This window comes from Protopterus annectens, chromosome 14.part0, assembly GCF_019279795.1.
Source record: "Protopterus annectens isolate FY-2018-M chromosome 14.part0, PAN1.0, whole genome shotgun sequence".
NCBI lineage: Eukaryota > Metazoa > Chordata > Ceratodontiformes > Protopteridae > Protopterus > Protopterus annectens.
Window position 1 is genome coordinate 504,737,555 of NC_056748.1, and position 25,957 is coordinate 504,763,511.

Genomic DNA, 25,957 nt, shown 5'->3' on the forward strand with positions numbered 1-25,957 from the left:
TCCGATCTACGAAACAGGCACACATACACAGAAGTGCTTGTCAATGTTAAACGCTTTTGTGTATGTGTGTTCAATGTTTTGTGATTCGGACATATGCTAGTCGAGCATGTGTCAAGATCCCATCCAGTCGGACTACCACGGCCAACAAATAAAAAATAAAAAGTGTTTAACTCATATCTCTGTTACAATTTAGTGACTGCAAAACTTAATGATGTCTTAGAAAAAAAAAGCAAATTTTATGAGGAACAGACCAAAAGCAAAAGGCAAATATCAGGGACATTCTGCAAAAACAGGGGCCGTTGACAGGTATGCTAAAAAGGGAAAAATAGTTGATATGTTGACTTTTTTTTCATAGACGTGGGAGCATGGCTCATGAATGCAACCATACTGTCAGACTCATCTGACAAAGAGCTGATCTTCACAGTCCAATCGCATTTTAGTAGTCACATTATCTAGCTAAACATAAAACTGAAGCTGTTTATTAAAGGATAAAGTTAAAACTCGACTGCACTGCCAAATGTGGTACAGCTGACAGGTACAAGCTGATGGAGGAGCTTTAGCTTCCTAGCTCTCCTATTAAATCTGCTACTGCTATATAGATTTTTTTAATGTGATCTTTGCTGTGGAAAAGCAAGAGCACCTTGATCATTTTCATTAGAAATTTAAGCTGCACATGAAACTTATGGTATAATTACATTTCTTTTAAAGATGCTGGGGAATATTACCAAAATTGCGAAGCAGAATGAGAAAAGCAGTGACTACTTCAATTGAGGTTAGTTTGGGGAATTTGTAGAGCTCTGGTGGAATGGGTCTTAGGTTACATGTTGAAGTTCCACTAGTCAGTTTTTAAGTGAAAATAAAAAAAGGGAAAGGAGTTTAGATTTAAGAGTTTAAAAGTGATCCAAATAATAGCTTGTTATATTGTTGCACTAGTAACCATTTTACTTTTATTAAAATGAGACACTGATATTTTGTTAGAACTGTAGCTCAATTATCTGATGACCTGTGTACCTCCTTGATGTGGCAGCCCCTTCTATTCAAGTTGTGGACCAAAAAATAAGAAGTTATGTACCTACAATAATGTTCCATGTTAGTTGTCTTCTCTCGCCTTCTTTCTTGCTGGATGGGTTTGGAGCCGATCCTCGGCTCCGACTCGGCACTTGCTAAGCGCGAGAGCTAATTTTACCAGCTCGAGGCAACCCTATATCCCATGATGCAAGGTGTGACTACCCAGATCTCGTTTGGTAGCTATAGAAATATGCCCATTATCTTCTTCCAACAGAAGGAGAAGAAAGTAGCCAAATGTGTAAACACAACACAGGGGAACTAGTAAAACTAGTGACCACTCACAACTGGAGTACATAGGAAGAATAAACTCGTCCCCAGAGAAGAGTACAACTTCAAGGTCTGTCCAGGCTAGGGGGAAAGGAGGGAGGGGCACAAGAAAGAAGGTGAGAGAAGACAACTAACATGGAACGTTATGGTAGGTACATAACTTCTTAATGTTAAGTTGTCAAACTCGCCTTCATTCTTGCTGGATGGGACCGCGTCACTAGCACCTCTATCCTGGGTGGCTCAATGGAACAGACTCTTGAGAACTGTGGAACCAAACCTAGCTCTGTCTCTGGAGGCCAGGTCCAATTTGTAATGTGAGACAAAGGTATGAGGCGTGGCCCAAGTGGCTGCTGCACAAATGGTGTCAATAGGTAGCCTAGCCTGAAAGGCTGTAGATGTGGCTAGGCCTCTAGTAGAATGTGCCTTAGGTTTAGAGGGCAATTCTTTGCCCCTAAGGAGATAAACATGGGAAATAGTGGAAGAGTGCCATTTCGATAAGGTCACCTTGGAGACCGGGAGACCTTTTCTGTTTTCTGCATAAGAAAGAAAAAGCTGATCAGATTTTCTGAATTGTTTAGTTCTATCCAAGTAGTATCTGAGCTGGCAATGAACATCCAAATAATGCAGTTTCTGTTCCACTCTGTCCGAATAATTCAGGAAAAATACTGGAAGATCAATAGACTGGTTAAGATTTATCTGGGAAGCCACCTTGGGCAAAAAGGATGGATTTGTTCTTAGAGATACTCTATCCTTGTGGAAAACCAAGTAGGGAGGTTGAACACAGAGAGCATGAAGTTCAGACACTCTCCTAGCTGAAGTAATAGCCACCAGAAAAATTGTCTTCCAAGAGAGATATTTTAAAGAGCATGTAGCAGCCGGTTCGAAGGGGGGAAGAATTAGGGATGTCAGCACTAAATTCAGGTCCCATTGCGGAGGAGGATCTTTAATTGGGGGCTTTAGTAGAAAAATACCCCTGAGAAAGGCTTTACAAAGCTTGTGAGACATTATGTTGTGGTCCGCTAAGCCAACATGAAAATTTGAGATTGCTGCCAGCTGGACTTTGACTGTCAAAGAAGAAGAACCCGACTGAAAAATCTCAGCTAAGAAGTCCAAAACTGATTGAACTGGGGCAGTAAAGGGGTCTATGTCCCTGGACTTTGCCCAGAAGGAAAAACGCTGCCACTTACTAGCATAAATCTTTCTGGTAGATGACTTTAGAGAAGCTACTATGATATCCCGTACAGGATTAGAAATCATAGGAAGCCTGGCTAATGAAGGAAGTGGAGCAACCAAGCGGTGAGGTTGAGAGAGCGAATGGCCTGGTGCAGATGACCCGACTGGTGGGTCAAAAGATCTGGAACTGGGTCCAGACACCAAGGCTGTACCAATAGATGGCAATGAAGGAACGGGAACCAAATTTGTTGAGGCCAGTAAGGGGCAATGAGAATCAACTTGGCTCTCAAAACGGTAGCTTTCTGAATGACTTGAGGTATCAAGGGGAATGGAGGAAAAGCATAAAGAAGTCCCCGGGGCCAAACCTGGGTTAGAACGTCTCTGGGGGGGTTGGCCTGGGAGTGGAAAGAGGGAGAAGAAGTCTGGGAATTTGCTGTTTTAGGGTGTAGCAAAAAGATCACAGCAAGGGAAGCCCCACTTCTGAAAAATCTCCTCCACTACTGATTGTTTGAGAGACCACTCGTGAGGCATGAGAATAGCTCTGCTCAATCTGTCCGCAATGAAGTTGGATTTCCCGGGGATGTGCGTTGCTATCAGAAACTGATGAGAGGAGATTGCCCACTGCCAAAGTCTGAGAGCTTCTCGACACAGTGGATAGGACTTGGTCCCGCCCTGTTTGTTGATGTACCATACTACGGACATGTTGTCCGTCTGAACTGCAATAGTTCCTAAAGGAAGAAAGTCGTTGAGGGCTTGCAACGTTAAAAGCACTGCTCTCATCTCTAGGACATTTATGTGCAGATGGTATTCGAAGGGTTGCCAAGTGCCATGGACCATCCTGCCCTGATAATGCCCCCCCACCCGATCAGGGAGGCATCCGATGTGACTGTGGCAACCGAGGCCGGGGGAACAAACGGTCTGCCCTGGAGGACTTGAGGGGAAGAAATCCACCAGGTCAGGTGACTCTTGCAAGATTGTGTCACGATGATCTCGTGGCGCATGGGAAGCTGCTGGAAGGACCACTGGGTGAATAACATCCATTGCAGTAGCCACATATGGAAGCGAGCCAAAGGAAGAAGTACGATAGCAGCCACCATAAGTCCTAGCACCTTCAGGACAAACCTGGCCCTGATCTTTTTGCTGAGTAGGATGATCTGAACACATTTTTGGATGTCCAGAAGTCTTTGATCTGTGAGTCTTGCTGACATCCCAACAGTGTCTAGCTCTGTGCCTATAAAGGTAATAGACTGGCAAGGTGACAAGGAGGACTTTTCGAAGTTTATGGAAATTCCTAACTGGCTGCACATATGAAGAGTGTAGTCCCTGGCCTGGAGAAGTTGATGCCTGGTGGTGGCCATGAGGAGCCAGTCGTCTAGATACGGAAACACCTGGAATCCTTGACGTCTCAGGTAAGCCGTGACCGCTGCCATGCATTTGGTGAACACTCTGGGGGCTGTAGTGAGACCAAAGGGCAGGGCTCTGAATTGAAAATGACTGGTCCCCAGCCGAAGCGGAGAAACCTTCTGGAGCACCTGTGAATTTTTATGTGATAGTACGCATCCTGAAGGTCTACCGAGCACATCCAGTTGTCCTTGCCCAAAAAGGGTAAAATGGACTGAAGCGTGACCATCCGGAATCTTGCCTTCTTGACAAACTTGTTTAGTCTGCTGAGGTCTAGAATTGGTCTCCAATCTCCCGTTTTTTTGGGGACCAAAAAGAATCTTGAGTAGATCCCGGATCCTATATGGTCTGCTGGAACTGGCTGGATGGCTCTTTTTGCTAGAAGTTTTGATACTTCCAGCTTTGAGAACTCCCTTAGACCGGGTGCAACATCTGGGAGGAATATCTTCTGAGGAACAGGATAGTTTTCGAAGGGAATCTTGTAACCCTCGGATATGATCGACTGTACCCAAATGTCTTGAGAAAGGGAAAGCCAGGCTGTTGGGTACAGCGACAATCTTCCCCCAACTGCCTCAAAGGGTGGACAGTCGGGCAACACCTCAGGGATGCTGGAAGGGTTTGTCAGGGAGAGGCTCTCTGCTACCCTGATTCTGCGGACCCCCTCTGCCCCTAGGGTGGCGTCTATTGTTATTACCCCCTCTGCCTCTGGGGGTAAACTGACCACGTGCATCTGGCGTGACTCCCTGGGATTTACGGAACCACATCTTCCCTCCCTTCTGACCTTTAGGATAAGGTCTTGAAGGGGTGGAGAAACGGACTCCTATGGCAGAAAGAGTCTTTCCATCCTGCTCGCATCTGGTCAATGTTTCCTTCACCTGAGGTCCAAACAAAGCTGAACCGTCGAAGGGAGTATTTGTGAAGGACGCCTTAAAGGGATCTGTGAAGTTGCAAAGCCGCATCCAGGACTGAAGCCTAAGGGCCACTCCTGTGCCTGCGGCTCTACTCGCTCCATCGGCCGCATAAGAAATGAGCCGCATGGAGGAGTTTGTTAAGGAATTTAGGATTCCCAGCTGCGATGTAATTTTTTCTTGAGCCCCGGCAGCTGATGGATCCTGTACTACCTCACCTAGTTCCTTGAGAATATCTCTCTGAAGCCGGGTAAAGTGACAGAGATAATTCAGCGAGCGCATAGTGAAGGTCGCTGAGGAAAAAATCCGCTTACCATACCTATCCATGGTCCTAGACTCCTTGTTAGGAGGATGGACAGGTACAGAAGGATCGGCAAGTTCCTTCTTGGTGGCAGCTGCCACCACCATGGCATCAACAGGGACACCATTGGTGAGAAACTGCTTGTCTACTGGGGCTGTGATAAATTTAGATGGCCTCCTAGGGACTGGTTCCACAGAATCCGGGGCCGCCCACGCCCTTCGAGCCACCACTTCCATGAGAGGGTCGAAAGGCGGAGACACCCAGGAGGTGGAAGGTCGAGATCCAAAAGCCTCCAGGTATACTGACTCATCCTCGGAGGGGTTAATGGAAGGCCAGTTCCCCCTCTGTTTAAGGAGTTCCAAGGTATTTGAAAAGGAGACATCCTCAGAGGGGGACTTTGGGGATCCCTCCGACTCATCTAAGTCAGTATCAGATGTTGTAGACTCAGGGGAGTCTATGTGCTTCCTCTTGCATGTCCTCTTATGCGGGGGTTCCCCCGAAGGATCAGGAGAAACCTTGGAAGAGGAAGTTCTTCCCAGTGGGGAAACCTGGGGTGATGGATCTCTGGGTCTGGGAGCAAGAGAGTGGGAAGAGATATCAGCAGGCACCGAGGAGGGGGGAGCTAATGGAACTGACTGTTGACTCAGCTGAGGGGCTAGAACACTCCTCATCACCTCAAAGGCTCCCCTTCCAGGGAGGCCAGAGAGCTCCCGCTCCAAAGAAACAGGAACTCCCGCCCCACCGAAAGAGAAGGCTCCGAGGCCGATGTCGGTGCCGAACTCACCAATGCCGAAGCTCCGAGAGGGAGAACGGGGCCGGAAAAGGGACCGATGCCACTCGCCTCTTCGGAGCCGACGCGGGAGTCACGATGACCGGATCCCTCCATAGAAGGTATCATGGAGGAAATCGGAGTAGAAGACGACAGAGCCGAAAGGGGTGGCATCGGCTCCAATGCACCAACAGTCAAGGTTTCGAGAAGCTCCAGCTCCGAACTCTGGAGGAGAGTCGAAGGAGGAAATTCAGGGGGAAGAGTGATAGCAGTCATCTGCTGAGACGGGCTATGGAGCATCTGGGCCAGTGCCTGTGATTTCAGCTATCTGATTACCACTCTCTCCAAGTCATGGTCAGAGAGCCTGGAAGACCTAGAAGATCGGCTCCGATGGCTCCGCTCCGAATGTAGAGATCCTGGAGCCGAGTGAATCGACTCTAGGGAAGGAGACCGAGATCTCTTCCTAGTAGGAGCCATCAGAGCCGAAGACCCCTCGGTTCCAGTCGGAGCTGATAACTTATCGGCTCCAGTCTGGGACATGGAAATGTCGGCTCCAGCCGGAGCCGACATTGACTTCGAAGCAGGTGTATCGGAGCCGGCCAGCACCGATACCACTGCCTCTAAGAGAGAAAGATCGGCTCCGGCCGGAGCCGACCTAGACTCCGAAGGAGTCGGAGTCACAGCCGAAGGCTTTGAACTGAAAGCCTGGGGCTTAGGTGGCTTAGAGGGCTTCCCCGACCCGGTCTTGGTCGGGGAGCTCTCCGGCTTCAATAAGCCTCGTAGGATTAATTTATTCCTACGTTCCTGCAGGACTCTGTGGCTAAAAGAATGACAAATGGCACAGGAGTCCTGCAGGTGTAGAAGTCCCAGGCAGTACACGCAAGAAGTGTGACCGTCTGTCAGAGACATCTTCTGACAGCACGAGTCACACTTATTGAAGCCTGAGACCTTCGATTCTTTGGACATAATTATGTCCAGTGCACCAACACACACACACAAAGTTCACCCACACAGTTAACTAAGAAGAAGGGGGGGGGACTAAGTACAACACTCAAACACCCTGACAGGAATTAAGGAAAGGGAGGCTTAAGGCCTGAAGGGGAAAATAACTAAACCTATTAGGTTGAGGGAGTATAGGGTTAAGGAGATAGGCTATAGAAAGACTAACTCTAATACTAGACAAAAGGCTTGAAAAAGGGAAGATTTTAGACTGTAGAAAGTTAAATTACAAAAACACTACCTGAGCTGGTAAAGAAGACCTCTTCACAAGCGGCAAACGAGATCTGGGTAGTCACGCCTTGCATCATGGGATATAGGGTTGCCTCGAGCTGGTAAAATTAGCTCTCGAGCTTAGCAAGTGCCGAGTCGGAGCCGAGGATCGGCTCCGAACCCATCCAGCAAGAATGAAGGCGAGTTTGACAACTTAACATCTCCTTTTAAAAATTAAGTATTTCTTTATGCTGAAACTGTAGTAAATGGCTTGCAACAAATGTTACAAGTGGCTTGCTTCAGTTATAATACCACACACAAAGCACTTCAGCTGTAACAGTAAATTCAGTATCAGAATGCCAGTACTACACACTACCACTCTATCTGTATTTGCCAATCACACCTCCTAACATTTTTCTCCCAGGACAGCTGCCCCCATTTGCCATACCCTAGCTACCCCTGTGTGTTGTGTCCTACTGGTTAGTGTAAAGAAACAACAGATTTGACTACAGGTTATCTGTAGAGTTGTGAAGATCATTTTAGAAGTGGTTGCTATTATTTGTAGGACACATTCAGGCTAAGCAAAGATAACTCCTTTTCCTACTGCTATTCTGCCTTCAGGGAAGATAAAGTACAATGTTTTTGTTGCCCAGATGATGTTTGTTAATAGATGCTGTCTTGATAGAGTGCACAGAAGGCAAAATAATGAAAATAAAATGCAAACCATAATATTTTATGTCTGGTCCCCATTCTGACCACCCATCCCCCTGACTTTTTATTAGTTCCTCCAGGGCTAAAAATTCCACAGCCCATTCTTTCCTCATGGGTGAAAGTTGAGGTGGGCATGCTGCATCATTCAAGGGGGCACTGTGATTTTTGTCTGATCCCAAATATCCTGCCTGGGGATGCAAAAGAGTTTGAAAATAAGTGACCCAAATAATGGCTTGTTATGTTGTTGTTGTTGCACTAGTAACCATTTTACTTTTGTTAGCATGAGCCACCAATATTTTCAGTGTAATTCACTGCTAGTGCAAGTACCGGTCATGGTCCTCTCTTTAGAAAGACCAGCTATGCCCCCTGACCACGATGTGAACAAACTGGGTTTACGATAAGTACTAAGTATAAGGCAATATATAGTTTTAAAACAAGTGGTACCCCAAGCATGTTGTCACTACAGAGATGTTAGAAATGAGGATGAAATGGAGCATGACACTGGATTTCATATATGATTAGAAAAGACAAACATTTTTACTTAAAATGTTTCCATTAACTTCATCAAGGGCTCTGTAACATTTTCAGAATAGGTGATAAATATTAGACTCGTATGTGTACCTCCAAAACAGTATCATAATTTGTCAGACAATGGATGTCACGGTTATAAATAAAGTTGTATTCTCTGCTTGTACAACTCATAAGATAACTGCGAAAAATGACAGGAAAATAATCACCCAAGGTGGGAGATTGGCATAATGGTTAAGGTGTTTACCTTACACACACAAGGTGCAGGGTTTGATTCTCACATGGGGTGATTGGCTAGGCCTAAAAATGGACCACAAGGGCAGCTAGCCTAGTACTAATCTATGAACCTATGAACCTAATCTATAAGGGTATAGCAATTCTTATAAGCATTTACTGAAACGATAAAAAGGACACACTGCTGAAATTAAAACAATGAGTCTGAATGTCACAACTTAAACAAAATATGCTGAACAGGCACTTCGACAAACTGTTATACAGTCATGTAAACTAAATGGCAATTCCTACCAAAGAACTGTGCAAACGTGAACAAAATGGGGTCAAGGTATGACTAGGCTAATCTAGTGAACATGCCAGCATGGACACCGTGGCAAGCATTTAGCAGGAGACTCATGAAATCACAATAAACTTACTGACCGCTTCCTAACACAGAACGACAGTTTGATGGAAATGTTTGAACAAGCCTTCTTAGTAACTACTATATCTAAAGAAGCACTACAATTTTCAGTTTGCAAAAATGGTGACATTTTGCCTCAAGAATTCTCCCAAATGTCATACATAAAACCGCCACGACTATGTCATAGAGTTCAGAAATTATAAAAAACAGGCACACAAGCAAATAATAATACGTCTGAGGGTATTTGTTCAAGGTATGAGGACCATAACTGTGATCTACAGAAATGTGGAAGTATAAGTGCAAATGAAGGTGATAATACCAAGCCTCTGTTGTGGTAATCTGCAGCATCTCCCAAATTCTGACTTATAGGGATGATGGAATTAGTACATATAATCAATGGAGTTGTGGGGTAAACCGCATGCAAAATGCTTGAAAGGTATAACAGCTTTTTAACTCAACATTTTTCTGGAAAACAATCACATTCCTCTTTCTCATACATTGTGAGTGTAACTTTTTAGTTGGCACTATGATGTAGATGTTCATATTACACGTATTATTAGTAGTAGCATGATAATATTACACAAGAGTTTTATTCACATATAATCAGTGGTAACTAAGGAATTGTTTTTACTTAAATATAACAGCATTTGCTAGTAAGTGTCTTATTCCAAGAATGTAGAAAATCCAGAAATATAGCAGTCAGGATGAAAGCAAGTGCAGTGACAAAAATATATTCTTTATTAAATGAAACTGCACATAGGTAACCATGCAATGAGGAGAAATCATTATTTAATAAAACAAGTGCTTCCATGCCAACAACGGGATCTTTCTCAAGTTATATAAAATTGATTAAAAGCACACATCCTTTTAGGACAAGTATTATGACATTACAAGTCACATGAGGAAATCAATGTTTATGTTTCTACTTCTTTAAACAGGTTTAATACTATATATAATATAATCTGGGCTCAGCAATTGCATTTAAGACTGTAGTCCAGTTATATTCATTATTCTCAGTATCAAGTTTAATGTCACCACCTCTTAAATTCACAGAAGTAATTTGCACCATCATAAATTTAAAAAAATATGTGACACATTTTCTTTAATAACAAGTTTCACTAAGGCATTGTGTTGGTTACCTTTCCTAATATCATATATATTTTCGCATGTAAGCTCTTTGAAACATCTGTTTTCCTGACATAAAACTTTGAAAATGTTACACAACTTGCTATATGTACTAAATGCTGTGTAGTGTGTACTGCACACTGTTGAAAGTAATCCTTTTGTGGCTATAATTCCAGTAATCGCACATGTATCCATCTGTATGCACCACACCCATCTGGCATGTGCATTTATAGCTGAAATAGTGTTAAACAGCACAAAGGTTCTCCTGCATCTAGACATCTTTATTTAAAGGGAAGTCATGCACTTTAGGTTATGCTGATCAGACAACCACACACTTCTTTAGGGTCCCTATCAGCATCTCGAACGCTGACAATATCGAATTTGATAGTCGCATCGAGAATGCCGAAAGTCGAATGGGTAAACGGAAATCTCCATAAGGGGAGATTTCCATTTACCTCAATGTAGTGCAGTCTCGGAGTTGGTATATTTAAGTAGCGGGGTTTGTGGGGGTGCAGCGCCCCATGTGGGGGGTGCAGGGGGGCTTGCCCCCCTGCCTACACAAGTTAGTTCATTTTTTTTAATCGGCATTCGAAAATTGGATAGTTTGATCATGTCAGTTCAATATTTAGTGATTCGAACTATTCAGTTTTCAAAATGCTGATATAGACGCTCCATTAGGCTACTTAGATTATCAGCTCATTTTCATTTCAAAATGTGGCCCTTCCCATGTATCCAGAGAGGGAGTACTAGTGCAATCAGGGCCACTTGTCCTACTGTTGGCAAGACTGCTCACCTCTTATTGAAAATATTTTGCATATTTGGACTTCAGAGAAGCGCACACTGATAGCCAGCAGTCAGTTGCATGGAGTGTCTGAGGATTGGGAATTTCTCCACTTTTTGGGGACACAGCACATTCTAACATTAAGTCACACATACAGTCATTTCTTACATTTTCCCTAAATGTGTTTGTTTTTGTTTGTTGTACCACATATCTCTAATCCTCTTACCTTTGGGTCACATTCTTTTCTCACTAAACAGGTCATCAGATTCCCAAATACTGACCTCACCCCAACCAGTTCTCTTTTTTTAAAACTTACTGCAGCTAGCAGCACAGATGGTGTCAGTCAGCTGGATGCAGTATAGTTTTAAATCATACAGTGTACTAACCTTGTAATTTTTCTGCTAATTCGAAAAGGTAACTGCAATAGGTCAGTTCATTTTTTCCATTCCATAGTCTCAGCGTGTTTAATATTTGATATTACCCGTGGAAAGAAGGTTCATGTATAATGCTCCTTTATTGATTAATATGACCACTAGATAGCCTGCAGGGAATCAGTGATTTTAGAATATGCATGCTTTAGGTCATATGACTAGCAACTTGCCAAGTCATCTAGTTGGCTGCTTCAGATGAAGAGCAAAATAAGGCCTTGGTGTAGAATAACCTAACTGTAATGCACTGAGTTCCCACTGCTTTACAGTAATTTTAGTTCTAATTCTTTCTAATATACATCCTTACCACATTATAATAGCCAAAGAATCCACCTGTCTGCATTCATGTAACAATTCCTCAGTCCTTGAAGACATAAAATACAGTTCATATTAGAAAGCTGTTGCAGCACATAAAGATCTGAAAGCCATATAAAACTATAGACCATTTATTTTACCTGTGATGTCCAGGATGTGCTCATGTGACCACACACACAGACACATACACACACACACACACACACACACACACACACACACACACACACACACACACACACACACACACACACACACACACACACACACACACACACACACACACACACACACACACACACACACACACACAATCTGGTAGTATAACTCACCCTCATTCATTTGGTTATCTCCATGGTACAGGGAGGTAAAACTCTGACTCAAATGGCACAGGTACAGTTAGCTGCTGGGCAACTGGAGAAACTAACATGGAAGGATGGGTGGGGGAGTGGTTAAAGCACTATGCAACACCATATCTTGTAGAAAGGATGTTATGCCATGAATGTAGCCCTGGAATATCTGTGCAGCTCACCAACTGCAAGATAGCCATCAACACAAGTGCACCTGGACTTCTACTTTCAAGGCATAGGGGTTCCCTTTCAGTTATGTGAGGTATGCATCCTCCAGCCCATGGGGTGGATTTATATTTAGTATACAGCTGTTAGCCATAAGTATGTTTAATAGCCTCCCTACAGGCCTTCAGACTTGTGGGAGTTTGGCAGTGACATGGGAATGCAGAGCCATTAGATAGGCAATTAGGTTAGCCAGGTGAGGTTGATGGTGATATTGGACTCACCCTTGTGAAGTCTTGGGCTGCCATATTCGAACAGCCAGTATTGGAGGAAATGCAAGCTACTATCTGGGTGGTAGCTGCAAAAAAGACTGATAACCCCATGGATGGTACTGCTATAGCTACCTTCACACCTTTCTGAATGATAGCTTCCTCCATCTATATTGTGCCTGGAAAAGGAAATGAAGTGTCTCTGCCTGGAAATGCACAGGCTCGGGGTCAGTAGGAGGAGGGTTTGATGGTTAGCAGGCACAGTGGTAAAAAGGACATAGAAAAAAACACACAACTCATTCATTCTCAGTTAAGTAGGATATGTGATCTACTTCAACAGTGGTCAAGTTGCAAAATACAAACTTCACCAGTTCCTGAGCTTACAAGTTAGAAACAGCAACAAAGTATTACTGCTCACAACATGGAATGAAGAAAATTTTAAATGATACAGACAGGCCTTTCCAAAGTGGAATAAAACAAACTGTGATTATGTACCAATTCTCCATTTGTATGCATTTTATTCTATAATAATAATGTATAAACAAGCAGTTTGAACAACTAATTGTATGTGCGGTGAAGAATGATTCGTTCTTCCTGTTGTTGTAGTATTGACTTCTGTGTTAACTGAAATGTAACATACTTGAGGCCAAAGATAAAAAGACCCCTTAATTGCTGCCCTAGCCCACCCAGCAAGCATTTCAAAGTTTTCCAAAACTGCTATCATTAAAACTGAGTTAGGCTCTACAAAATGCCACAGTTGTCTTGTGAAGGCCAGTATAACATTTGCTTGGCATGGATACCCTATCATCTACCCCTGAGACACTCTGAGATACAGAGCAAGGGGAGAAGCAGGTAGGAATTATCAAAGACATTTTTGCCATGATTTTGGAAAGCATCACTGCTCTAGTCTACCATATATACTATTCTCAGTCTGCATGGCCTACAGAAACAGGGAGATGGGTATATACAGTCACTCATGATATTCATGGTATTCCTCAATACCCAAAGGAAATAATGCCACAACAATGGTTGAGACACAATCTAGGTGGAAAGGGAGGAACACAAATTTCTGGATTTACATTACTGTCTGGACAGGAACAGGATGAAGTATTGCTATCAGACCCTTAGTGGGCCTTCACAACTAGGGACACTGCCACTTCAAAGTGTTAGGCCTACACTTCCAGGACTGTGCCACTGTTGTCATGGGTATAAGTCAAACCACATATATTACTTGATGTGCTAGGCCTTGAGATTTCTGATGAGAAAATGGTGGTGTAATGTGGGTCTCTTCATTTTCAAAAATGTAATTAGTTTTAAGAGTTATTTTCACTATTTCCTTTTTATTGGTCAACATTTATGTACATTAGATTGGTTCTAGCTTATCTAGAATCACATTTTTACTTTCAAGCCCTGCAGCAGGCCTTCTAGAAGCCTGCATCCTACCACCAGCATAAAAAGTATTTCACTGGATGGTTTGCTGAGGCAGGGACCTACCTTTCATTTCTGTAGCAGGATTATGCTGCTTGGAAGAGGTACCCAAGTCTTTCTGTTATTTATATGGACAGAGTGCGCTAATGTTTTTCTATGTGGATTGTCAAGAACCAAATCTCCCACTAGTTACGTTTTTTGCATTCCTGTCAAAATCAAATGCCGGACTTGTTGCTATGAAAACCAAGTGCTTTTCTCTAGGCTTTGAAGCTGACACTTCCCAAGGCCACTGGAGAGGCATATCACTGATCTGTAGAAAAATAAAATGATGAGAAAGAGGAGTGGGGTACATTAAAGATGATTGCATTTATCTCCTCTAACAGTATCGAGCTGAGAGGCAAACCTAGGATACTTGTAACACAGTGTTACTGCTGCAGAGGCAAAACTTTCAAACCACTTAAAAAGGTATCTGTAGAGCTATCTGCACTCATGCGTAATACTTCAGCCATCCCTTTTTACCCATAATGCAAACTGCACTTCCTTTCTACATGTCATGTACATAACTTAGTATCCCCATTTCTTCTTATTACATAATTATGCCTGTCCACCTCTGGTTATATTTAGAGCTGTGTCTGTCCACTTTAGGCTGTTCTTACAACTGCCCACTTCTGTTTATTTTTATAAATATTTCTATTCACTTATGGCTATTTTAGAAGTATACTTGTCACTTTGGGTTAATTTTAGCATGCCACCTATCATTCTGGTTTAAGAGCTGGTATGCCAAGTTTTTATTCTGTTTAGACCAGATTCTGTCCAGCCTTCATTATCTAGCCCAACCGTAGTAGCATATCTTGTTTTCACTGTGCTTCATTCTATTTGCCTTGTGTTATGTTTCTGGTTTATAATGTACATTATTTAAACATGGATGACTTGAGCTGTACCTTGTCTTTTCACCTGTACATTGCCTCTCATATCTCCAGGATACAAGTTGAAAAACATCTGTCGTGACATCTGATCTGTCATCCTCTGGAAGTTAAATATTTCAATACATGAATACTGCTAAGTATGCAAATTTCAAAAGAGCACAATGCATTGAACTTCATCATCTAGGAAGCTCTCTAAAATGCTATTATTCCTCTATTTGGAATCTCTCAGTTCCAAATATGCAAATAAACAGTGAACTTACAAACATGAATGATGTAAGCTACTGTAGTCAATGTCTCAGATGACAGCACACTTGCCTTTGTCTTTGTTGGGAAAATCAGAAAGCTAGAGGTTCTATCCCCACTCCAGGGACATGGTTTTATATTCTGTTTTAACACTTTTTTGCAGGAAACTGCATTGGGAGCTATCCTGATGTTTTAGCATTTCTAGTTTTGGATGAGGTATTAAGCAGAGGTCCCATCATCTTGACACATTGATAGCTGAGAAAAAAAAGGTCTCCATCAAAAGAGAGTGGGAGAATTTCCACAGCGTGTTGACCAAATTACAGCTAATCAGTACCACCTGAGGTCTTCAGTAAAAGTTGATCACACCCAGTTGGACTAACATGATCCATAAAAGAACCCACCTTACTTGTCTTAGATGCTTGGAGCTAGTTAAGCCTACAGGGGGTATTTATTTATTTAGATTTACATTTAAATTTCTCAGGGAATGGTGCTGATCACATTTTAAGACCCATCCCAGCAGCATAAACTCAAAAAATACAACAATGACATTTCAAAATTTGCATAGGTACATTTCATATAGGTCAGGTATAAGCGAATATGTTTTTTTTTTTTAAAGTTACAATAGCAATAGGAATCTGTAGCCAGTTTACCTAATGATTAAGGTGACTGCATTGTATAGGTATAGCAGTACAAGTAAGTGACACTTTCACAGTTAATATCTACCCTGAGTTTTGCCATGTTCCTATTATGTTTAACTTAACAGTTCATAGGTTCACAGGTTCAAAGGCTTGTTGAACAAGTTCAAGGTCTATTGGCTACTGATGAGTTTGATGTCACAGATTCCATGTTCTAACTTGCAGATGCCCATGTAGCCATCCATTCCTTTTTGAAGGCATGAATTGATAGGCTGAGTTTCACTGAGAAGAGAAATTTATACTATCTGCATGGAAGTATTTGAGATATGATGTCATGTTTCATGGTATGTTTAATATTATTTTTTTTCTTCGAGAAAACAGTAAGACAAAGAGAAGAAAGAGAGGGTTGCTGTAGTCCTTGGTTATCAAATGAAAGATCATCTTCAAGGACTACAAGGGTTTTATTATTTTTGCCACCTTTAAGCTGATGTTCATCAAAAGTTAGTGGGGGCTGCCAAGTGCCAGAATGCTGACCTTTTGGCACTGAAGATAATGTAATTTTTAATGCAACATTAATTTGTAATGTTAAGTGCAGTTTGAAGGGAGGTGGTATTAGTAGGGCTAAGGGCAACACTGCCAGGTTTACAGTCATCTTGCATGTGTGGAGAACAAGAAACTAGAATAGTTTTGAGATCTGAGACAAACGATACCAATAATGAGTGGTCTGAGGACAGAGCCGCAAGGGACTCCAATGGTGACAGGGAACTGTGAGGATAGCAGTTCTATTATTCTTATCGGTTGTGTCTTAACAAGTAGCCAACTGTGGACCTATATTGTTATGGCTTAACTTCTTTTTAATTCCAGTTTAAGTATGATTTTGCCCAGGGGTATAGTATTAAATGCTTTAGTCAGATCAAGTAAAACAAAGGAAGAGCTAAACCTTCATCCAGGGCAGTGATCACATGCTCAAAAAATTATGAGGTTAAGCGGATTCACTTCATAACCTCGAAATACTGAATTCCCGAATTTCAGTATCTCGAGACCATTTAGCCGAAAATCCATAAACCCGAAACCCCAGAAGCGCAAAATTTAAAATCATGACTTCTACACTAAATATACCACAAACAGAAACATACATATCCCTGCACATACACAAACACCTACCCTACATACAAGCTGGGGGGCAAGCCCCCCTGCAACACCACACCCCCCTACTTAAATATACTAATTCTGAGGTTGCACTACACAGACAAACACACAAAAACACCACCACACAAGCTACATTCCCCTCGCACACACACATCACATGAACAAAACACACAGACACAAACTAAAACCCTTCCCAAAACCTGTAAAACACAAACACTTACCCACATCTTCACCCACCCACTCACACACCGCAGCACCAGAACCGCTAATTCAAAATCTCTGAACTTCGGGATTTTGAATTTCGTGCTTCTGGGGTTTCGGTATTCTGCACTTTCGCCCTTCTGGTCTCGGGCTACTGAAATTTTGGATTTCAGTAGTTCGAGATTCTGAAGGGAACCCGATTAAGCACACCACATCTACTTTTGGAATTGTCCTCTTCTTCCCCTTACAAAATGATTGGTTATAGAAAAATAAAGCAGCAAAAGTTTTTTTTTTTTTTTAACATCACTGTGAATCTCTGTAACCCATTATCTCTTTATACTGCTATGTTTCCCAAACAGTATAGTAATCTGACTATATATAGCACATGGTGTGTCCAGGCTGAACCAGAAGGATATAATCTGGTAAAAACCTATTAGTCAACAGAAATCTCTACACGAAAAAAGAAGGTAAATCTAGTAACAAGACATCATTTTCCATGCTCCTATTTCTAGCTTTTGCTATGAGTTGCATGGAGGTGAACTCACCTTTGAGGATTCTTTGACAAAATGCTGTGAACATTTAGGATCATACTCTCTTTGGATATGATTATGTGATATGCTCTTGGTTTTGTTTTAATATGCTTCTCCCTCTTGTACCTTTAAATACTTGTCACTTAAAAAAGCAAACATTTTGTGGATTTCTTCCAATGATATTACTGATTGATTCATTTTACCATAAAATGATTTACTAAAGACTAAACGCTTTTTTTCACCTGAGCATTTTGTCATAGGAACACAAGAACAATACACAATACTTAGGTAAGCAATCATGTGGACCATAAGATGCATAACCATATACATCTTTAAGTAGTCACACTTGTTACTGGCATCCTTTTCACAGACTTAACAGTGCTGACCTCTACAGAATGTAATCAGTCTTCATGGCAGGACATAATTTCAACCAATAACACAGGAATTGTGTTCACCTGCATGAATCGGGCAGCAAACTCTGCTCTTTTTCTGCTTCTTTTTTGCCTTTCATGCTGCCATAAACAGGAAAAACTTGCACGTGCAAAGATAAAAGCATACAAGTGGATGGCACAAACAGAAAACTCTTCCTTACCATCCTCAGAGAAATCAATAATCCCCAAAAAGTGCAGAAGTTTCAGAGAACTGCAGACTATGAAGATAATTCCTGCTGTTTGTACCCCTTCGGACATCTGCCACCCCTCCTTCAGGAATTTCCCTGCATCCATATCACAGAAACCAGATCTGGGTCTGAGCAGTACATTAGCACAACAGTCGTAAATACTGTATGATTGCCAGGGAACTTAGATACAATGAAGAAAAGAAGGCGCAGTCGATGTGGCCCCTCTCTGACTAAGGTTACTTAGTGGATGAATGGAACATTTTTTCTTTCCTCAGATCTCATTCCCTCCCTTCTGGGCTTTCTTATCAACAGATAGCAAGTCACTCAAAGTTCCCTTTCAGCAGCTTTTGCTCCAGGTGACACAGCTGCTCTGAAGTGCCAACATGGACACACTGATGTTCAGCTACAGCTTGAGACTCGCACCATCTCCGCTTTGCCAGCCCATTTATTTTTTATTTACTGCATCTGACAGAATCCAGCCTTTTATTTTTCGTTTGCATGTTTCTTATTTTTTTTTTTGGAAAGATTATAATCTGCTCTCTTCCCCTCCCTTCCATGAACATAAGTAGATAACTTTTTTCAGATCCTTAGGTACTTTTCTTTTAGAAAATGGTCACAAGACAGCAGCATTGCTGGCATTGATATGGTAAGCAGCTGTTCCCCAGATAGTATTCTTTCTTACAGACAGTGGCAGATTATATTTTTAAACAGCCTGTTTTAACACAGTTCAAAGATTCCCTCTGGGGACCTGAAGGTGAATATCTTTTCAAGTGCTTTAACTGGTCTCCGTTATGATGCAAACATGCAACACTTGTTTAATAAAACTTACATTTACTGAAAAAAAAAAAAAAGACTTCAGAGTTCCAATTTGTACATAAAATAAAAAACAGTATAAAATGGCCTATATATTAATGAAATCAGATCTAAATGGATGTAAGACAGCTGCTGAAACTTTTTAGAAATAGAGAAAGAATAAAATCTGTATTCTTCACAGGTTGTGTGTGTCTTATACTTTGTATTATTGGATCACAGTGGAACAGAACTTGGGACCATGGGTGAATCCAGGCATACTCTTTGTAATCTAGAGTACATTTTTTCTGAGCACCAGTAGAAACACTGGGGATTTATCAGGCCATATTATGTCTATAATAATCTAAATAATTGCCTCTAACAACATGCATACAGCTTGCTTATAGAAAGGTTTACAAATCTAAAAAAAATATATTTCTAATTGTTTTGGACTGAGAAGCTGAAAATGTTAGACACAGTAAGTGCTCAGGGGGGCAACAGCTTAAGTGAAGTTCCCATTTTTTAAATGTCATGGAGGTTGGGGGCAGCAATAAGAGTTTGTGAGTACAAAATGGAATTTACTGACTACACCCCTGCTTGGGACCATGTGATACTTGCTCTTTATAGTGTACATATAGTTCAGTGTGTCACTGGGAGTCAGTCCCTTAGTGCTACAATATAGGTAACACTGTGAGCTTGTTTTGGTTGGAATTGGAGGAACCAAAAATAAATGTACAACCTTCTCCACACTTCTAGTGGAGATGATAGGCACAAGTCATCAACTCAGGATCATTTATGTCATCAAAAATCAAATCCCCTGCAGATGGAAAGCAAGCACCTCCTGATAAGCATACATATACCTAGAAGAATATATACATTACTACCCAAATCTTGAAGGGATTACTTGATAAGTGAAGTATTATAAAATCAGCTGCAGTAGGGGGGGAAAATGGCTTACATTAGTGTTGACCAGAAAGGCCCTGACTAAACTTTGGTCAAAAGGATTTGGAAACCATACCTAAATTCTCCCAAGGTAGTGACTGATCATGGGAACTGTGCAAGGTAACTAATGGAGGCGGGGAGTAATGGAGATTGTGGGTTCAAAGACACATTATCAACAGGAGATTGTTTGTTTGTCTTTTTGGCTTTTCCCAGTTAGGGGTCGCGACAATGGAACTCCAGTCTGTTAATGATTGGCAGTAGAATTTTTATGGTGCTGAGTTGCCTGCCCGACGCCCAACCTTCACGCCCATTCATGCATGTCTTTTGGAGGCTACTCGACCGCGGGAAGGACATGCAGATTCCACACAGAAGGCAGTAATGTATCTGAAATAAATACAACAGTTGGTTTGCCATTAATCTTGTCTTAATTCTGAACTGCACATGGCAGAGAAGCAGTTTACATCCATGGAAAGCAGCTATGCCTGGTAATCAATATCAGGAGAAAAGTACAGCAGAAACTGCCCCAAAAGGGGGCATACAAAAGAAAGAAAAAACAGTAATATCACACAAAAAACATTTTTTAGGGCCTTGCACATCCTGGTCATATAGTATGAGCTGTAGTCCTCCCTTTTCTTCAGCATAGAAAAGTTTACTTAAACTTGCCTTTCCTTGCCATACATGTGACCCATGCCAGGTTACTTTCTGCCAGTCCAACGATGTTCTTTAGGTATGGCACCAATGACTTGTCATTACAACCTACAGGGGATAACAATATTTGTACTTCTGCACTCTATTTCAGTTTATGTATTCAAGATGTTGTTTACTCCAGTTGCTGCATGCATTCTTGCAACATACTTTGTGAATTATGAAGGCACAAACAGGCCTCTGGAAGAAGACTTATGGCCTGTTAAGTGTACCTATCTTCTAAAGGAAATCATAACACAGCTGACACTCTCTTGCTCCCCATTCTAGGCATCTCATGATCCACTGCTTCCCCATTTTCTTTTACTTAATCATTATATGCAATGGTTTGCTGTCTTACCGAGCTCAATAACTGTCACTCATTCCATCAGCTTGGGCAATTTGGTGAATTGACTTATTACTTTTTCTTAATTATTTTTTCACTGCAGTTCAATTAGTGTCTGCATTGGCTTCCAGCTGTAGTTCTTCCTGACTGTGTGCCATCGCGTTTGTTTCCATGATGACACATAGTTGGGTTGCAACTGCATGTTGTTCCTTTTTGAGGTGGGGCTACCCAGAAGTAAGAGTGTGGTCATAGTGTTCGATGTACAATTTCAGAATTACTCTTGTTTTATTTGTTTTTCTTTCAGCTTTCACCCATATGGTGATCAGTCACAAAAAGTACGCAAGTAAATAAATAAAATTAAGTCAATAAGTAAACAAATGTAAATATTTAAATATTGGTCTAAGTCACTTGAAGTTAACAGAACAACAGGCTTTTCATCAGCATGCATTTTCTGAACAATAAGAAGCATGCAACTCTAATGTCTGGCATTGTTGACTGCCTGTAATAATGACTGATTTAACACAAGATCAAAAGTTTTATGAGCAGCAGGGGAAATGTATGAAGCAAAATAAGGTACAGTTCAGAGGTATGTTTCTAAGTCAGTGAAGACATTGTTTTTTAGTACTGAAAGCCAACTGCTGCCATATAGAAAAAAATGTATTAAAATGTAATGTATAATTCCTGTCCTGTTTTTTTGTTAAAATACTTTTTCAGTGTTCTATCTTCAAAATGTGTATCACTATTGGTGGTATTAATAGTCACTTGCACAAATGCGATAGGGGTATTCCTTGTGCTTATGAATGAGCATAGCAACAGTGCTATTCATAGAGGTCATTTACGCAAATGCACAAGGTTTAAAAAATAATGAGATGCAAATGAGAACTGTTATAAAGAATAGTATGCTAATGAGGTGATTTTGCAATTCATAGTCCAACATCCTTGTGGTTCGGACGGCCATTATTAAATGCGGTGCTTCGCCTTTGATATTGGGGTTGCCATCCATGATACTGTTTATCCAAGTATGCATAAGCACTTCCCTGGCACACAAATGAATTATTTCTTCCAGCAACCCCTTCATTAGTTCGTATTAAGTATGCACAAGCACTAAAATGACACAATAAATTATTTTGCTCAGCGATCACTTCAGCAGTCTGACCATGTATGCACAAGCACTTCCCTGACACACAAATTAATTATCTCCACCAGTGATCTCTTCTATAATATTACCTAATATACACAAGAACCAAAATTAAACATTCACCCAAGTGACCTCTTCAGTAACATGCCTCGATATGCATAAGCAGCAAAATGAAGCAATCAACCAAGTGACCCCTTCAGTAATATGCCCATGTATGCACAAGCACAAAAATAAAACATTTTCCCTAGTGACCCCTTCAGTAATATGTCCAGGTATGCACAAGCACAAAAATAAAACATTTTCCCTAGTGACCCCTTCAGTAATGTGTCCAGGTAGGTACAAGCACAAAAATAAAACATTTTCCCTAGTGACCCCTTCAGTAATGTGTCCAGGTATGCACAAGCACAAAAATAAAACATTTTCCCTAGTGACCCCTTCAGTAATGTGTCCAGGTATGCACAAGCACAAAAATAAAACATTTTTCCCTAGTGACCCCTTCAGTAATGTGTCCAGGTATGCACAAGCACAAAAATAAAACATTTTCCCTAGTGACCCCTTCAGTAATATGTCCAGGTATGCACAAGCACAAAAATAAAACATTTTCCCTAGTGACCCCTTCAGTAATGTGTCCAGGTATGCACAAGCACAAAAATAAAACATTTTCCCTAGTGACCCCATTCAGTAATATGCCTAGGTATGCACAAGCATCAAAATGAAGCATTTACACAAGTGACCCCTCCAGTAAAAATGTCCAGGTATGCAGAAGCACCAACTCAGCTCCTCTCGCATCTCATCATTCTGACTGAAACCTGCTGCTTTCTGGTATAACTTCAGGGTGCTTTACACAGTTTGTATGTCAATCAGTTTATTATAAATTCATGTCTATGAATCGAACGTAGCAGCTATCATCCTAATGGTTATGTGTAAATCACGTTACGCATTTCCAATGGGAGGGGGGTGTTCACAAAAAAAGTCTTCCACATTTCTGTAGTCATCCTGACAGTCCTGGATTCACATAACCTTGTAGCACTGCTCTTTGCAGATCACTGGTATGACTATATGAAACCCCAGACTATGAATACCACCCTATCTCTCATATTCTCAACATGTTAGTGCAAGAGTAGTACATAAAGTGTAATATTTTGGGTGCAAGGGGGAAAATAAGGCACTCATTGAATATTGCTCTTGTAAACCAAGAAAATTATTTTCAACAGTTAGGAAGCAGTTCAACATTGCCATGTTATGCAAAGTACAGTTGTGTACACTTACCATAAATGTAGATGTTCGAGCGTATTCACTGTTGCAGCCCTAACTTATGGGTTATCCGGCTCCTGGTAACCCTCAGTCGGCCCGAATACCAGAGTCCTCGGTATATGACGTCGGCTGTAAAACTGATGTTAGAAGGTCAGGTATAAAGGGTGGTGGCCACCGCCATTTCCTCAGTTTTTCTTGCCTTAACTGTCAGGAGCCCCCAAAAGAAGGCTAACCCAGGAAGGAAACACCCTGGAAACATGCCATCCAAAAATAACATAGCTAGTCTGTGCCTTAGGAAAAAAAGGGGGAATGGAGGGTGGGAAACCAGGACTGCAACAGTGAATATACTCGAACATCTACATTTATGGTAAGTGTACACAACTGTACTATGTTCTTCGTGTTTCACTGTTGCAGTCCTAACATATGGGTTGATTCCCAAAGCCCAGGAAAAACACAAAAGGGGGGAAGAAGAATCACAGATTAAGGGATGGTAAGGAGCCCTTGCAAAACTGCAGAGGCAAAACCAGCCCTAGATTTAGAAAACAAAGGTATATTGTAATGTTTTGTGAAAGTATGGACAGAAGACCAAGTAGCTGCTTCTAGAATGTCCTTAGTAGGCATACCTCTCAAAAAAGCTGCAGAAGTAGAGGCTGCACTAGTAGATTGGGTCCTAATACCCTGAGGGGGAATCTTCCCATGCTGCAGGTAACAAAAGTGAATACAGTGAGCAATCCATTTGGAGAAGGTTTGTTACAAAATAGCTTTACCCTAAGCCCCAGGAGGATAACTAACCAACAACTACTTAGATTTCTGAAAGGGTTTAGTCCTGTTTAAGTAAAATCTCAACTGTATGTGCACATCAAGAGAGTGCATAATCCTTTCCCCTTTAGTTTGGGGTTATTGAAGAAGGTAGGCAGATGAATAGACTGGTTAAGGGTCAGACTGGAAACCACCTTAGGCATAAAGGAGGGATTAGTTCTCAGAGAAACCCGATCTGTATGAAAAATAATGAAAGGTTCTACTGCCATTAAAGCTTGCAGGTTCGAAACCCTTCTGGCAGAAGTAATAGCCAAAAGAAAGGCAGTCTTCCATGAAAGAAACTTTAATTCTGCAGAGGCAGCAGGTTCAAAGGGAGGTAGAGTAAGCTTCTCCAGGACAAAATTAAGATCCCAAGCAGGAGTAGGAGCTCTTCTGGGAGGTCTAAGATTATTAGCTCCCCTCAGGAGCTGCTTCATCAAAGGATGAGAAAAAATTGGTTGCTCAAAAGAACAATAAGCAGAAATTGCTGAAGCATGAATCTTGATTGAAGAAAAGGAAAGTCCATCATTAAGCAAACCTACTAGATAATCAAGAATGAGGGAAACAGAAGAATGAAGAGACTTCTCCTTTAGCCTGCATCCAAGAGCAAAATCTCTTCCATTTATCTGCATAGGATTTCCTGGTGCTAGGCCTCCTGGCCTCATGAAGAACTTCAACCACCTGTTGGGAAAGATTTAAAGTATTAGCCAGGCAGTTAAGTGCAAAGTTCAAAGATGAGGATGAAGAAACTTTCCCCCCTCCTGAACCAACAGATCCGGTACCGAGGGAAGATGCCAATGCTGAGCCTGGGAAAGGCTGCGAAGAAGGGGATACCAATGCTGACTGGGCCAATCTGGTGTTATAAGAGTAGCCTTTGGTTTTTCATCCCTTATCTTTAGCAGCACTCTGGGAAGAAGAGGCAGAGGAGGGAAGGAATAAACTGAGAGTTGTATCCATGGTAAGAAAAAAGCGTCCACTCTCCAAGCTTTGTTGTGAAACTCCCTGGTGCAGAAGGAGATGATTGGTGTGAGAGGAGGAAAGATCCACCTGAGGAGTTCCCCAATGTTGAGTGATGCGATGGAAAATTATCTTGTTTAGTTGCCACTCATGAGGATCCAGAACATGTCTGCTCAACTGATCCGCCAAGGAGTTTAGCCTCCCTGGAAGATACTGGGCTATGAGATGTATGCCCATGGAAACTGCTAAGGACCATAGTCTCATACTCTGTGTCTGCACAAAGGGTAAGAGTGAGTCCCCCCATGCTTGTTGATGTACCACATGACTGTGGTATTGTCTGTCCTGATTAGAAGAGTCCCAGGGTAGAGTAGGTTCTTGAAAGCTAGCAAGGCCTGCTGCACTGCCATCAATTCTTTTAAGTTTATGTGCAGATGAATCTGTTGAGTGCTCCAAGTCCCCTGTATGCCCCTGCCTCCAGATGTGCCTCCCATGCATAATCTGTGGTGTCTGTGGTGAACATCTGGCTGGCAGGTGGTGGGCGGAAAGGCAGACCCTTGTTCTGAGAACAGGCTGTCACCCACCAGAGAAGCTCCATTTGTAGACAAGGAATAAGGGGAAAAATCAAGTCTAAGTCCTGTGTGTGTTGACACTAAAGGTTCTTGAGGTACCATTGAAGTTTTCTCATATGCAGCCTTGCATATGGGATCATCAGGATACATGAAGCCATGAACCCCAGTGTTTGCAGAAATTGCCTTGCAGAGAGCTGGGTCATGCTTGCCAAGTTCTTGAAATAAGCCAAAAGATCTTGTTGTTTATCACCTGCTAAACAAAGCAATACAGTTTCACAATGAAAATAGACTTAGCATTAAAACTTCTCTGCCCTTGAAACTCACATTCATTGAAACAGCATTGAAACCCACAT

General features: G+C 41.7%; 1 protein-coding gene across 1 annotated transcript in view; it reads right to left on the reverse strand.

Annotated features, from left to right (window-relative positions):
- Window positions 1-18,477, reverse strand: part of KCNIP2 (potassium voltage-gated channel interacting protein 2) — a 664,190-nt gene extending 645,713 nt beyond the window's left edge. Inside the window, exon 1 of the mRNA XM_044056265.1 lies at window positions 18,104-18,477. Coding sequence (XP_043912200.1) covers window positions 18,104-18,236 — 133 coding nt within the window. The 5' untranslated portion in view covers window positions 18,237-18,477. The remainder of the gene's footprint in view (window positions 1-18,103) is intronic.
- Between the last annotated feature and the right edge of the window lie 7,480 nt (window positions 18,478-25,957).